At 49.7% G+C, this 12,076-nt stretch overlaps 1 protein-coding gene across 1 annotated transcript in view; it reads left to right on the forward strand.

Moving 5' to 3' along the window:
- The window catches only part of LOC123518006 (roundabout homolog 2-like), a 125,172-nt gene that overhangs the window by 80,182 nt on the left and 32,914 nt on the right, over positions 1 to 12,076 (forward strand). The window contains exons 6-8 of the mRNA XM_045278507.1: positions 174 to 440; positions 1,480 to 1,989; positions 2,986 to 3,521. Of these exons, the coding sequence (XP_045134442.1) occupies positions 174 to 440; positions 1,480 to 1,989; positions 2,986 to 3,521 (1,313 nt within the window). The remainder of the gene's footprint in view (positions 1 to 173; positions 441 to 1,479; positions 1,990 to 2,985; positions 3,522 to 12,076) is intronic.

The following is a 12,076-nucleotide window of genomic DNA, read 5'->3' on the forward strand; positions in this document are numbered from 1 at the left end:
CGGATCCCTAAGTCGTATTTGATATAGTGAGCCACTTGAGGTCAAGGCTTACCCGACCACTAATCTTACCAAGTTACGCAGTAGTTTACCTCCACCATTATACTCGCCTCCCTCACCCCTTCCATAGTCCCCCACCCTTCCTTCTTAGCCCTAACAAAATCTTCTCTCCACAGTGGCGCCGTTCTGGGTGAAGGCGCCGAGGGACGTGGTGGGCGTTGCGGGGGAGAGAGCTGAGCTCAGCTGCCGAGTTGGAGGAGACCCGCCCCCTACTGTTGTATGGCGGAGGGTGGGGGGCCGCATCCCCGTGGGCCGCGTAAGGGTGCTGCGGGACCGCGGCCTGCGTGTGGCGCCGCTGCGGCCTGAGGACAGCGGTGTATATTTGTGCAAGGCGACTAACAAGGCTGCAGAGATAACCGCCAACGCATCGCTCACCGTGCTCAGTGAGTACCGCGCCACACCACGCCGCCACGCCACCCTGTCCTGGCTGGCAAGGGTGGCGGGGCATCAACTATTCAGCTGCAGCAGCATGTTTGTGTGTGTGTGTGTGTGTGTGTGTGTGTGTGTGTGTGTGTGTGTGTGTGTGTGTGTGTGTGTGTGCTCAGGCAAAACAGTGACATTTGGGTGTAGTAAATGTCAGTGTTTTTCTGGTGCACGTCATTACAGCAGCTATGTTTGGTACACTCTACCCGGATGATGATGAGAATGTTGTTGTTGAGGCTGACACAGAGTCTTTGCTTACACTTTGCGCCCATGTGTGTGTGTGTGTGTGTGTGTGTGTGTGTGTGTGTGTGTGTGTGTGTGTGTGTGTGTGTGTGTGTGTGTGTGTGTGTGTGTGTGTGTGGATGGGTGCATGGGTGTAAGTGGGTGTTATGTTTGTGTGTGTGTGTGTGTGTGTGTGTGTGTGTGTGTGTGTGTGTGTGTGTGTGTGTGTGTGTGTGTGTGTGTGTGTGTGTGTGTGTGTGTGTGTGTGTGTGGGTGTATGGGTGTAAGTGGGTGTTATGTTTGTGTTTGTGTGTGTGTGTGTGTGTGTATGTTTTAAGGTAATGGGAGCGGGCTGGGTGGCATTAGTGCTGGTGATGTTGGTGTATCCAGCCAGGTGTTAATCATGTGTTGCTCACCTTGACTCCTTTGGCGGTACGTGAGGTGGAAGCTTAGACTAATGAGCTGCACGCGCAGGCATTAATGCAGCGACAGTGAACACGACTATGGGAGGGTGAGGCAGATAATTGTGTATTAATTATGAGTGTTAATTACAGGACTTCTGCCCAAATGGCTCACTGAGAACGATCCGGAGGGGGAGGCAGAGAGAGAGAGAGAGAGAGAGAGAGAGAGAGAGAGAGAGAGAGAGAGAGAGAGAGAGAGAGAGAGAGAGAGAGAGAGAGAGAGAGAGAGAGAGAGAGAGAGAGAGAGAGAGAGAGAGAGAGAGAGAGAGAGAATATATATAGCTCTTGCCAGCTAACCCTTCCCCCTCCCCCGCAGCTGCTCCTCAGGTGGTGGAGGTGCCCGGTGACGTGGAGGTACAGGAGGGAGGCCGCCTGGCCCTCAGCTGTGCTGTTGAGGGCCGGCCTCCGCCCCTGGTGTATTGGACACGCGAGGGCTCTCAGACGGTGCTGCCCACCACCCGCACACCCTTGCCTCTTGGGCCGCCCCGAGGCGAGGACGCTGGTGAGATAGGTGGAGTGCGGGCGGCCTACGAAGTGCTCCACGCCGCCCACCACCTTTCAGGCCGCTACGTGTGTGGGGGCGTTAACCGCGCGGGCGGTGTGATGACTCGCGTGACAGTGAAGGTGCGCCCCTCCCATCTCCTGCCACCACCAATCATCTCCGTGCCGCCTGCAAACCAGACCTTACAAGTGGGTGGACGGGCCGCTCTCTTCTGCCGTGTGTGGGGCTCCCCGCCCCCAACTGTGAGCTGGAGGCACCGCGGGCGGACGGTGACGCCCAACGCCAGAAGAAAAATTCTGCCTGATAATACCCTCACTATAGACGGTAAGCCACGTGTATACACACACACACACACACACACACACACACACACACACACACACACACACACACACACCATTAAATAATAAAACTTAGGACATTATAAAGATTAACTAGCGGGGCGAGGCTTCCAGCTGGGTGCCGCAGGGGTTCCAGCCACGCTCCTGCACCCGGTGTGCCATCGTGGGCGTCGCTCCACTTCAACATATAACTTTTGTATAAAAAGTACAAAATTGCAGTTTGAAGACCGCGAGTCCCCGCCTCTAACAAACAGTGGCAGGCATACACTGTCTGTATTTCAATCGTAAATGATGGTCATGAAAAACTTAATGGAGATTTACACAAATTAACGGAATTCAGAGGAAACTCGTACTGTTGTTTTCATTTAGCCTTTTGTGGTGTTGAGTGACGAAACACCGTGTTACTTTTGCTTTGAGTGTGTAATGAACAACTGTCCGCTGCCAGCTATGGTGATCTTCACGAGGCGGTGGATCAGTGTGTGGCGCGCCTCGCACTCACACAACTTGAATACTGTTCATGTGGACTGCTCAGCAAACAGCTGCATCTCCCTGCCAGCCGCGGCTTCCATTGCAAGCCATGAGGGTGACATGAGGAGTTCCAGCCTCCCCAAGCCACCATTACAAACATAGTACTTGCCGGCAGCTGGTGGTGCGATGCCTCCACAGAAACGCTCCCTCCAGACATTCATGTGGCAAGATGTGGGAAAGGAATCATTGCGCTACATTGACAGCAGGTGTTCCCGATGCTCCCGCTGCGGCCACCACGCACCTGAGGATGGCTCTTCCGCTAACTTCAAGAGGCCATTCCCTGTGGCGGCCTCGGCGCGTCCCAGACGTGACCAGGTTTACAGCCTCTCGCATCAACCTGAGCCGTATTGTTTGCGAGGCGCGGGGTGATGTGAGGAGGATGTTTGGGTCACTGTGTGTAGTGTTGACAGCTTCTCTTCTTTACAATAAACCATTTTCCCTCCATTCCCAGACGTGCGGGGAGATGACGCGGGACGGTACTGGTGTGTGGCCTCCTCTCCACGGGGCGTGACGGAGGCCGGGGCATTCCTCTCCCTTGCCGCCCCAGGCCACCCTCCATCCCCGGCTCCGGATCCTGCAACAGCCCCGCGTCCTCCTGCCACGCCCACAGTAAGAGTGGCCAACGAAACGGCTGCTGTGGTAGAGTGGGCGGCTCCCGGAGGCGAAGGCGGCGTGACGGGCTACACTCTGGAATACTACAGCAGCGAGGAGGACGGGGGCGCGGCCTGGCGGGTAGCAGCAGCCCATACCCCGCATACCACCTTCACCCTGGGGCCCCTCCGTCCCGCCGCCACGTATGGAGTCACGGTGCGAGCCCACAATGCTCACGGTGTGTCAGAACCATCGGGTATCGCGGAAGTGGGCGTGGGCGGCGGGTGGGTGGTGGAGGAGGATGTGGAGGTGGCAGGAGGACTGACGACGGCGCGGGTGGTGCTGCAGGAGGCACGGCCCGTGCCCCCGAGACCCGCCGCTAAGATCCTGTGGCAGGTAAGCAAGTGACGCTTCAGTACTAGTGAGGAGTGAAGGGAAGGAGAGAAGAAAAGAGGGAGGGAAGCAGTGAGGGAAATGGCTGAAAGCATATTGTTGAGGCGTGCTGGAGCTGGCATGAAGAGGACCCTTTGAAGGAGACGAACAGGTGGTGGTGGTGGTGGTTGTGGTGGTGAGGAAAAGGAAGAGGAGTAGGAGGAGGTGGAGGAAAGAGTAAGGTCGAGAAAGCTCAAGAGGCAGATAAAAGAGGAATTTCCCTGTGTTGAGGGACGTCCCGAGGCCGCAGGGAGGCGAGAGGCGTGAAGGTGAAGGGCGCTCGCAAGTCTAGCTGTGAGAGGGAAAGGAGGGATGGAGGGAGGGAGAGAGTCTGGCCGGAAGTCTTTTGGCCACGGCTGAACAAGGAGGGAGAGACAGAGGGGCGGGAGAGACAGGGAGAATGAGGCAGACGGACGTGGTGGGCCAGAAAAGGAGGGGAGGGACGGGAGGAGCAAGGAAGGAGCTCAGGAGGTAGGTGGGGGCGGCGAGCCATGTGGCGTGTGGTTTACGGGGCAGGTGGAGTGGAGTGAGTGGCGCGGCGAGACCCAAGTGCTGCTCAGCGTCTCTCAATACGACCTGCGGGGGATAGACAGGCGAGCAGCGGCAGGCCAGCAAGAGGCTCTCCTCCTTCACTCCTTTCCCCACTCTCCCAACCTAAACCTATCCTCTCCCTCCTCTACCCACCTTCTACATCCTTCCTCCTCCTCTGCCCACTTTCTGTAACCCTCCCATGCCTCTTCCTGCCTTCTGGAACCCTTCCCCAGCCTCGACCCACCTTCTTCAACCCTCCCCCAGCCTCTATCTATACCCTCTGCAACCCTCCCTAGCCTCAACCCACCTTCTGCATCCCTCCCCACGCCACCGGCTGAGCCAAGGAACAGAAATTAGAAAAGTGCGTCCGTTTGTTGGAAGGGCAAACGTGGAAGTCTTGTCGGCGGGAAGGAACACTCTGGGCGCACTCCATCAGCGTCGCCGCGGGGAGACACGCCCGCCGGTTATTTGCTGGGAAAAATATCCTCGCTTCTGTCGGACTCACGGTAAAACGAGGAAGGGTTGGAGGGAAGGGAAGGAAAGAAACAAAGAAAAATGTTGTATGAGGTGCAAATATTGTGAAAGAAGGTAAGGAAGGGAAAGAGTTGAGGAATGTAGTAACTAATAAGAAAGAAAGGGAAGGAAGAGAAAGACTTTGAGAAAGCAATGGTTGTATAAGAGAGAAGATTGGAGTGAGTGAAATTGACAGAAGACTGGAGTGATAAGTACGAAAGAAAGACAAGAGATGAGAGAAATTAATACAATGTTGTCAACTTTTATGAAACTCCTCGCCGTATCTCCCCCAAGCTCCCTTAGTATTCACTCATTCACTCCCGACACTCGTTGAATTATTCCAAAAATATTTCTATAAAAGCAAATTTTCCGAGTACATTAATTTTTCTTCCTGGAAATTCACGATAATTTATTACCGTGAATGCTGTAAATCCCTCGCCTTCATCTGTCATCCTCATGTCTCGGCGCACAAGGCCGTAGTGATTCGAGGCTCATCAAGCGACATTATCAAATTTAATGTTCGTCATCAAGAGACGCAATCTCCTCTTGGCCTGCGAGCGCCGCGCTGATGCTCCTCATTCACTCCTCTTTGTCTCTCTCGGGGGAGCGCGGCGACGGGCCCCAAGCCCTGCAGCAGATGCGGGGAGCTTGTGATAACGTTTGTGGCGCTGCGATCAAAGTTACCACCAATAAGAAGCAGCATTCCGCCTTCTTTACTGCATGCTGCTGTGCGTTTCTCACTGCTGTTATTACTGGCGGTGTGCGGGAGGTGGCAAGGAGGGAGGGAGGAGCGGGTACACACTGTGGCAGGGATGGGGGCGGCGGAGGCAGCGTTAAGAGGCAAATATAATAACAGGGAGTGCCATGGCGAGGCTGCGTGGCTGGTGAATCAGGGCACAGAACACTAGTAGGAAGGGGGATCAGGAGTCAGAGAGAGAGAGAACAACAATGCTCAGACGCCACTGCTACCCACATCCACATCCACACCCACACCCTTGCCCTCCACAGCTACTCTCCTCCCCCTAAACTCTCCTTTTCTCCAATCCATTTCTTTGAAGGGCAGTTTTAGCAGTAGAAGTCAAAAGAGTTTAGATCTAAGAGTATAACAACAGATGGACGGACGCCTTTGCTACATTCCCTCGCCTTCTCAATCTTTCTTTTCTAAACAAAATCTACTTCTAGTTTCCATTTCTTCCACGGACGCATCTTGCAGCGGAGGTCAGAGTTTAGATCTGGGGAACAACAATAAATGGGCACGTTTGCTACCCTCCCTTGTCTTCTCCATCTGTTTTTCCTCTCCTTTCCGTTCTCTATCTAGCAGTGGAAGTCAGAGTTTAGTTCCAAGAATATAACAGCAGACAGGCAGTTTTTGTATCCTTCCTTCCCTTTCCATCTTTCTTTCCTCTCCCTTAACTGTCTTTACTTCTAATCCCATTTTTTTCGACGGACTGATATAGCTAGCAGTGGTCAAAATTTACGTCTAAGAGTGTAACAACAATGAGACACTACTGCTAACCTTATATTCGTCTTCTCCACCTGTCCTTTCTCTCCAGCTCTCGTTGGCTCATTGATTCAAATTCTGGTATTTATCACTGATGCTGCTCGGATCCATAAACTGTCCTTGAAGTCTAAAATATCTTGGATCATCTTCAGATTTAGCACTATAACATTCCAAAACACCACTGCACTGCCGTCCTCCCTCACCCTCTCCAATCAGTCTCTTAAACCATCCATCCTTTGAGCACTACATTTCTTCCACGCACCATGCCAACAAATTCAGATCCACGAGTATCACCACAATGATGGACACAAGACTACCCTCCTCACCTCTTACTTCACATCTCCTCTCTTTCATGACCTGTCCTCGCCCTTCCCACGCATAGCAGGAGAGAGAGATAGAGGTTGGTGATGCAGGGTAGACGTTGAGAGTCCCCTGCAGAATGTACAAGCTGAGGGGCTGGGACAGATGTGCTCTTTCTCTCTGTCTGGAGGCTGACGGATGTGTCTTTGGGAATTGGGGAGTCAGAGCCTCGAGTCGGCGGGTCAGGCAGCTGCGGAGGCTTAATCAAGAGCCGTGTTAAGGGAAGGTCGGGCGGGAAAAGGGGGGGAGGGAGGGAGAGAGAGAAGGAGATTGGTAGGAAAGGAGGGCAGGTATACCAGTAGTAGTAGTAGTAGTAGGGGCAGGAAGGAAAGACAGACAGGGAGAAGGGAGAAACCTGAAGGGAGAGAGAGAACGTGTAGTCATCAGAACAAGGATGAATAGTGTTATTTGTTGTGGAAAATGGACCAAAGAGGAAAAGGAGGGCGGAGGAGGAAGGGACGGAAGGGTGAATGGGAGGGAGGAGGAGGAGGAGGAGGAGGAGAACGGATGAAACTCAGATAGGGCAAAAGGAAAGACAAGGGAGGCAGATACGAGAGGAACAGCAGCAGAAGGAAGAGGAAGAGAAGAAAGAGGAGGAGGGCGAAGGCGAGGGCGAGGGCGAAGGCGGCGAAGGCGAAGGCGAAGGCGAAGGTGAAGGTGAAGGCGAGGGCGGGAAGAAGTATACGGAGAAACTAAGAGGAGTAAGCAAGGAAGGGGATGGAGGAAGAGAAGGTTGGGAAGGAGATAAAGGAGTTCTTAGAGGAAGAGAAGGAAGAGGAGCAAGAACAGAAGCACAGGCGACGGAAGGTATTGAAGGAGCGAGGACTGATAAGAAAGTTGGGCCTCCTGAGAGAGAGTTTGGGTGAGACAAAGGGGCAAGGAAGAGGAGATGGAAGAGGAAGAGGAAGAAGAGAAGAAGGAGGAGGAGGAGGAGGAGGAGGAGGAGGAGGGTCGTGGCGGGTCGGGGCGGCGTTACTGGACCGCGGAGGCTCAACGACGCGGCTCAGTCTCAACTTTTCCTCTTCCTTGGCCATTATTTTGCTTGTTTGCTCTTATTTTTACGAGCGAGACACGACACAGACGCGAACAGCAGCGGCGGCGGCGGTGGTGGTGGTGGTGGTGGTGGTGGTGGTGGTGGTGGTGGTGGTCAGTTTCTGTTGTGCCATTAGTCTCCGGTTTCCTTTCCTTTTCTTCTTTTTTTCCTTTTAATGTACTTTTTCCTTTGTTTTTACTCTTCCTTTATTTTCATGCATTCATTTTTTTTTCAATTTATTTGTGTTTATTTTCTATCAATTTCGTGTTTCTATTCCCATTTCTCCTTTTTTTTCTGCCTGTTTCCTTTCCTTCTTTTCTTTGCTTTTAATGTTTGTTTTTTTCTATTTCATTCTTCCTTTATTTTCATGTCCTCCATCTATTCTTTCTTATATGTGCTTTTGTTTCCTGTCTCTTTCATGTTCCTATTCTCATTTCATCTTTTTTTCTCCCATTGTCTACTTTTCTTCATTTATTTCCTTTTAGTGTACTTTTTATTTTCGTGTATTCTACGTTTGTATTCTTTTATTTGTATGATTTGTTTCCTATCTCTTTCATGTTCTTCTTTTCATTTTACCTTCTTTCTTGTCTTCCATCGTCTTCCTTTTTTATCTTCAGTACGTATATTTCTACTTAATTTTCCATTTGTGTTTTTTTTTCTATTTTTCTTATATTTTTTTCCACAATGCTCATTTCTCATCATCCCTTCCTCATGTCATATATTTTTCCCTTTTATCTTTCGTAGGAGTATTTAGTCTTGATTTTCCCTTTTTTCTCTTTTTTTCCTTTTCTTGTTCTCCCTTCTTGATTTTTCCGTTCTTGTACTTACTTTTTTTTCATTATTTTCCTGTTATCCTTTTTCTTCTTCCTTTACGTCTTTTACCCTCTTCGTGTCCTTTCTCATTTTTATCCTACCCTCTTCTGCTCCTCTCATTTCCCTTCTTCTCTTCTGTCCCTCCTTCTCCTTCCTCCTCGTCTTCTTCCTCCTCCACTGAAGAAAGATAGGAAGGGGAGAAGAAAGGAAAATAAAAAAAGAAAGATGACGAGGGAATAGATGGATGGAAGGAGGTTAAGGAAACGAGATGGTAAAGGAAGAGAATAAAAGTGAGGAGAGAAGAGAAGAACGAAAGAAAGGAGAGGAGAGAGAGAGAGAGAGAGAGAGTCACGGATCCCAAAGCTTCTGTACAGTCCCAAGGGAGGAACAGTTTTGGGGACTTAACGCCGGAGAGAGAGAGAGAGAGAGAGAGGGAGAGGGAGAGTGGAGAGGAAAAGAGAGCAGGTGGAACAGGGATTAAGGGAAACAGGTGGAGGTGGAGGAGGGGAGATGTAGTAGAATGGAGTGGTGAGAAGGAAAGGAGGAGGGAAGGAGGTATGCAAGAGAGCGAGGGGAAGTGAGGGGAGAGAGAGAGGGAGAGGAGAAAAGGGGCGGGTAATGTCACAGCGTTTAGCTTCTCTATAGTACAATTTCCCCTCGAATATTTATGGATTTGTTTGTTTGTTTGGGAGAGAGAGAGAGAGAGAGAGAGAGAGAGAGAGAGAGTGTGTGTGTGTGCAGTGACGGTCATGAAACTGCAGGCTGGTGGTGGAGGTGTGGTGGTGGTGTAACGTGCATAGCGATGGTTATGGCTATCGGTGTTGTGGTGGTGGTGGTGGTGGTGGTGGTGGTGGTGGTGGTGGTGGTGGTGGTGGTGGTGGTGGCGGCGGCGGCGGCGTGTATGTAGTTGTGCATTCAGGTGTGTTTCTGTTTTTATAGGGAGATGAAACTGAAAAAAAAAACAGGTTATTTAAGCAGAAAATGTAGTAGTAGTAGTAGTGGTAGCAGTAGCAGTGGCAGTAGTAGTAGTAGCAGGAGTAGCAGCAGGAGTAGTAACAGATATTTATAGAATCAGCCAGCCAGTCTCCGATGTCTCCTAAGAGAGAGAAATAAAAAGGCGATATCACTTCCCTATCTCCTCCTCCTCCTCCTCCTCCTCCTCCTCCTCCTCCTCCTCCTCCTCCTCCTGCAGCACCAGCAGCGCGAGGAGGGGAAGGAAGGGGGTAGAGGAGAGGACTGTAAGGAAGAGGAAGCAGGACGCAGGGGCACCATCAGGATTTCTGGGAGGGATGGGAGGAGGAGTGGCGGCGGGCGGGATGGGCGGGAATGGAGGAGCTGGGCGGGCGGCTTCCATACATACGAAGTGCACTATAACGCGACTCGTGATAGGAGGGAAGAAAACTTACGCCATGAGAGACGTGAGGGTTTAGTGGCGGCCTGGTGCACACACACACACACACACACACACACACACACACACACACACACACACAGGGTCGTTTAAGTTCATAGGGCGACGTCGATTCGATCTTCTCTTAACGTGCTGAGGGAATGAGTGAATCGGAATGAGAAGATTGCCTAAGGGAGGGTCTGCTCGAGTGGAGAATATTTACTATGCATTACTCAGGCTAGCACAGGACCTTGGTGAAGCTTCAGCGTGCCACGACTTGGATAGGGACGAGGAGGGAGGAGGGAAGGTATTCAGACAGCTGCCGAGACACTGGGAGACACTGAGACAAGGAAAAGAGAAGTGGAATCTTACGTTGCCTCGAACTCTCACACTTTTCCTTGGTTTTCAATGGTGCAGTTGCAGGGATTTGTAGTGATGGGAAAGGCGGAAAGGTTTAGATGGCTGATACAGGAATGGATGAAGAGCAAATTCAAGTTAACTATATTTCACTGTTATACGCACCAGTTCTTGCCATTTAAAGCAATATATAGAGTCTTTATAATCATCCACAAACAGGACTGGAATGAAAAAAGGATATATATTCCAATTTTAACCGATACAATGTTTGGAGGTGGCTGTGGAATAAGAAAGCTGTCAGAGTGGTTACTGATTAGGGAAGGATATGCCAAATAATAAAAGGTTAGGTTAGGTTAGATTAGGATTTTCTTTGAAGTGGCATCGACTTGTATGTACTCGTGAAAAGGCAATAAACCTTTTTTGTTAGTTTAATCAGGCGTTCGTTGGTGGATCTGTCTGCCTTCACTGACCTGGTTGATAACAATAAAAGGTTAAGTTACAGTAGGTTTTCTTTCAATTGGCATCGACTTGTATGTAATAGTGATAGACAATAAACTTTTCTTGTCAGTCTAATGAAGCGTTCGTCGCTGGAGCTTTATATGCCTTCACTGGCCTAGATGATGCTGACACTTTGCTCTATGGGTAGTAAGAAGAGATGCAATGTTAATCCTACACTCCATCACGCCGCATCAAGTCTTGAAGATGCTCGTAATATGAAGAAAATGAGAGCACCGTGACTGAGCAGAGCATTTACTCCCTGATTGTCTGACCTATTCCGGTGTGCCTTTGAATTTACTACAAACTAACATCATATTCTTACTTCAAACTGACTCTACGTCCTAAACAAAGCTTTCATTTTTCTCACTAGGTGCCTCATTATACATAAACAAATAGTGAAGTAACTTACAAGTGGCTCAAGGTTTTGGTAGAAATACATAGTCAATCTAACACCAATCTGAAAAGGAAAGATAAACAGTTATTATATTCCCGTGTCACGTAGATTAATTGACTGCATGTAGGAGCGAGAAATTAAGCTTAGTTGATTAAGTTAAAAAAAAAATAGTAGCAAACATGAAACTAAGACTTAAACTCCTCCAAACACGCTTTCCTTTTGTGTTCTTCATTGCCTTACCTAACTAACCAACAAGGAAGTGATTGCGTGAGAAAGAAGAGGTGCAAAATGACGTCCAACACTGCTTCAAACACACGTCTCTCTCTTGTTTCCCATGTGCTTTACCGACCTGCGCCGGTAGACACGGGAGAAATATTTGGGTAAACTGGAATAAGTCTAATGTATCTCTCGCGTCATTTTGCTATTTGAAGTTCGTGATTTATGTACTTGCTGTGACGAGAGAGAGAGAGAGAGAGAGAGAGAGAGAGAGAGAGAGAGAGAGAGAGAGAGAGAGAGAGTTTAAGAGTACTTGCTTAGGCTTCTGACAGGGCATGACTGGTATAATAAGACTGTAGTAGTAGTAGTAGTAGTAGTAGTAGTAGTAGTAGTAGTAGTAGTAGTAGTAGTAGTAGTGGTAGTAGTAATAGTAGTAGTAGTAAGGAAAGTGTGTGAGCAGTGAAATGTCCATAGTAGTACGTAATACATGAACACACACACACACACACACACACACACACACCTCGCCACGTACTTATGCGAAGCTGGCAAGGGCTTTCCTGTGTCCAAAAGCAAAATATCGCCTCGCAGTCAGGAAATAACTCTTTTTTTCTTTCTTTTCCTATGTGTGTGTGGAATCGTATACGCTCGTCAGTACAATTTTTAGATGACACCTGCGCGGCTCCTGTTGGCGGTGAAAGTTTGAGCAGCATTTCCCGTGTGTGTGTGCGTGTGTGTGTGTGTGTGTGTGTGTGTGTGTGTGTGTGTGTGTGTGTGTGTGTGTGTGTGTGTGTGTGTGTGTGTGTGTGTGTGTGTGTATGTGTGTGTGTGTGTGTGTGTTGGTATGGATATATCTATTTTGAGTGTCTTTCTCTCTCTCTCTCTCTCTCTCTCTCTCTCTCTCTCTCTCTCT

This window comes from Portunus trituberculatus, chromosome 43, assembly GCF_017591435.1.
Source record: "Portunus trituberculatus isolate SZX2019 chromosome 43, ASM1759143v1, whole genome shotgun sequence".
Classification (NCBI taxonomy): domain Eukaryota; kingdom Metazoa; phylum Arthropoda; class Malacostraca; order Decapoda; family Portunidae; genus Portunus; species Portunus trituberculatus.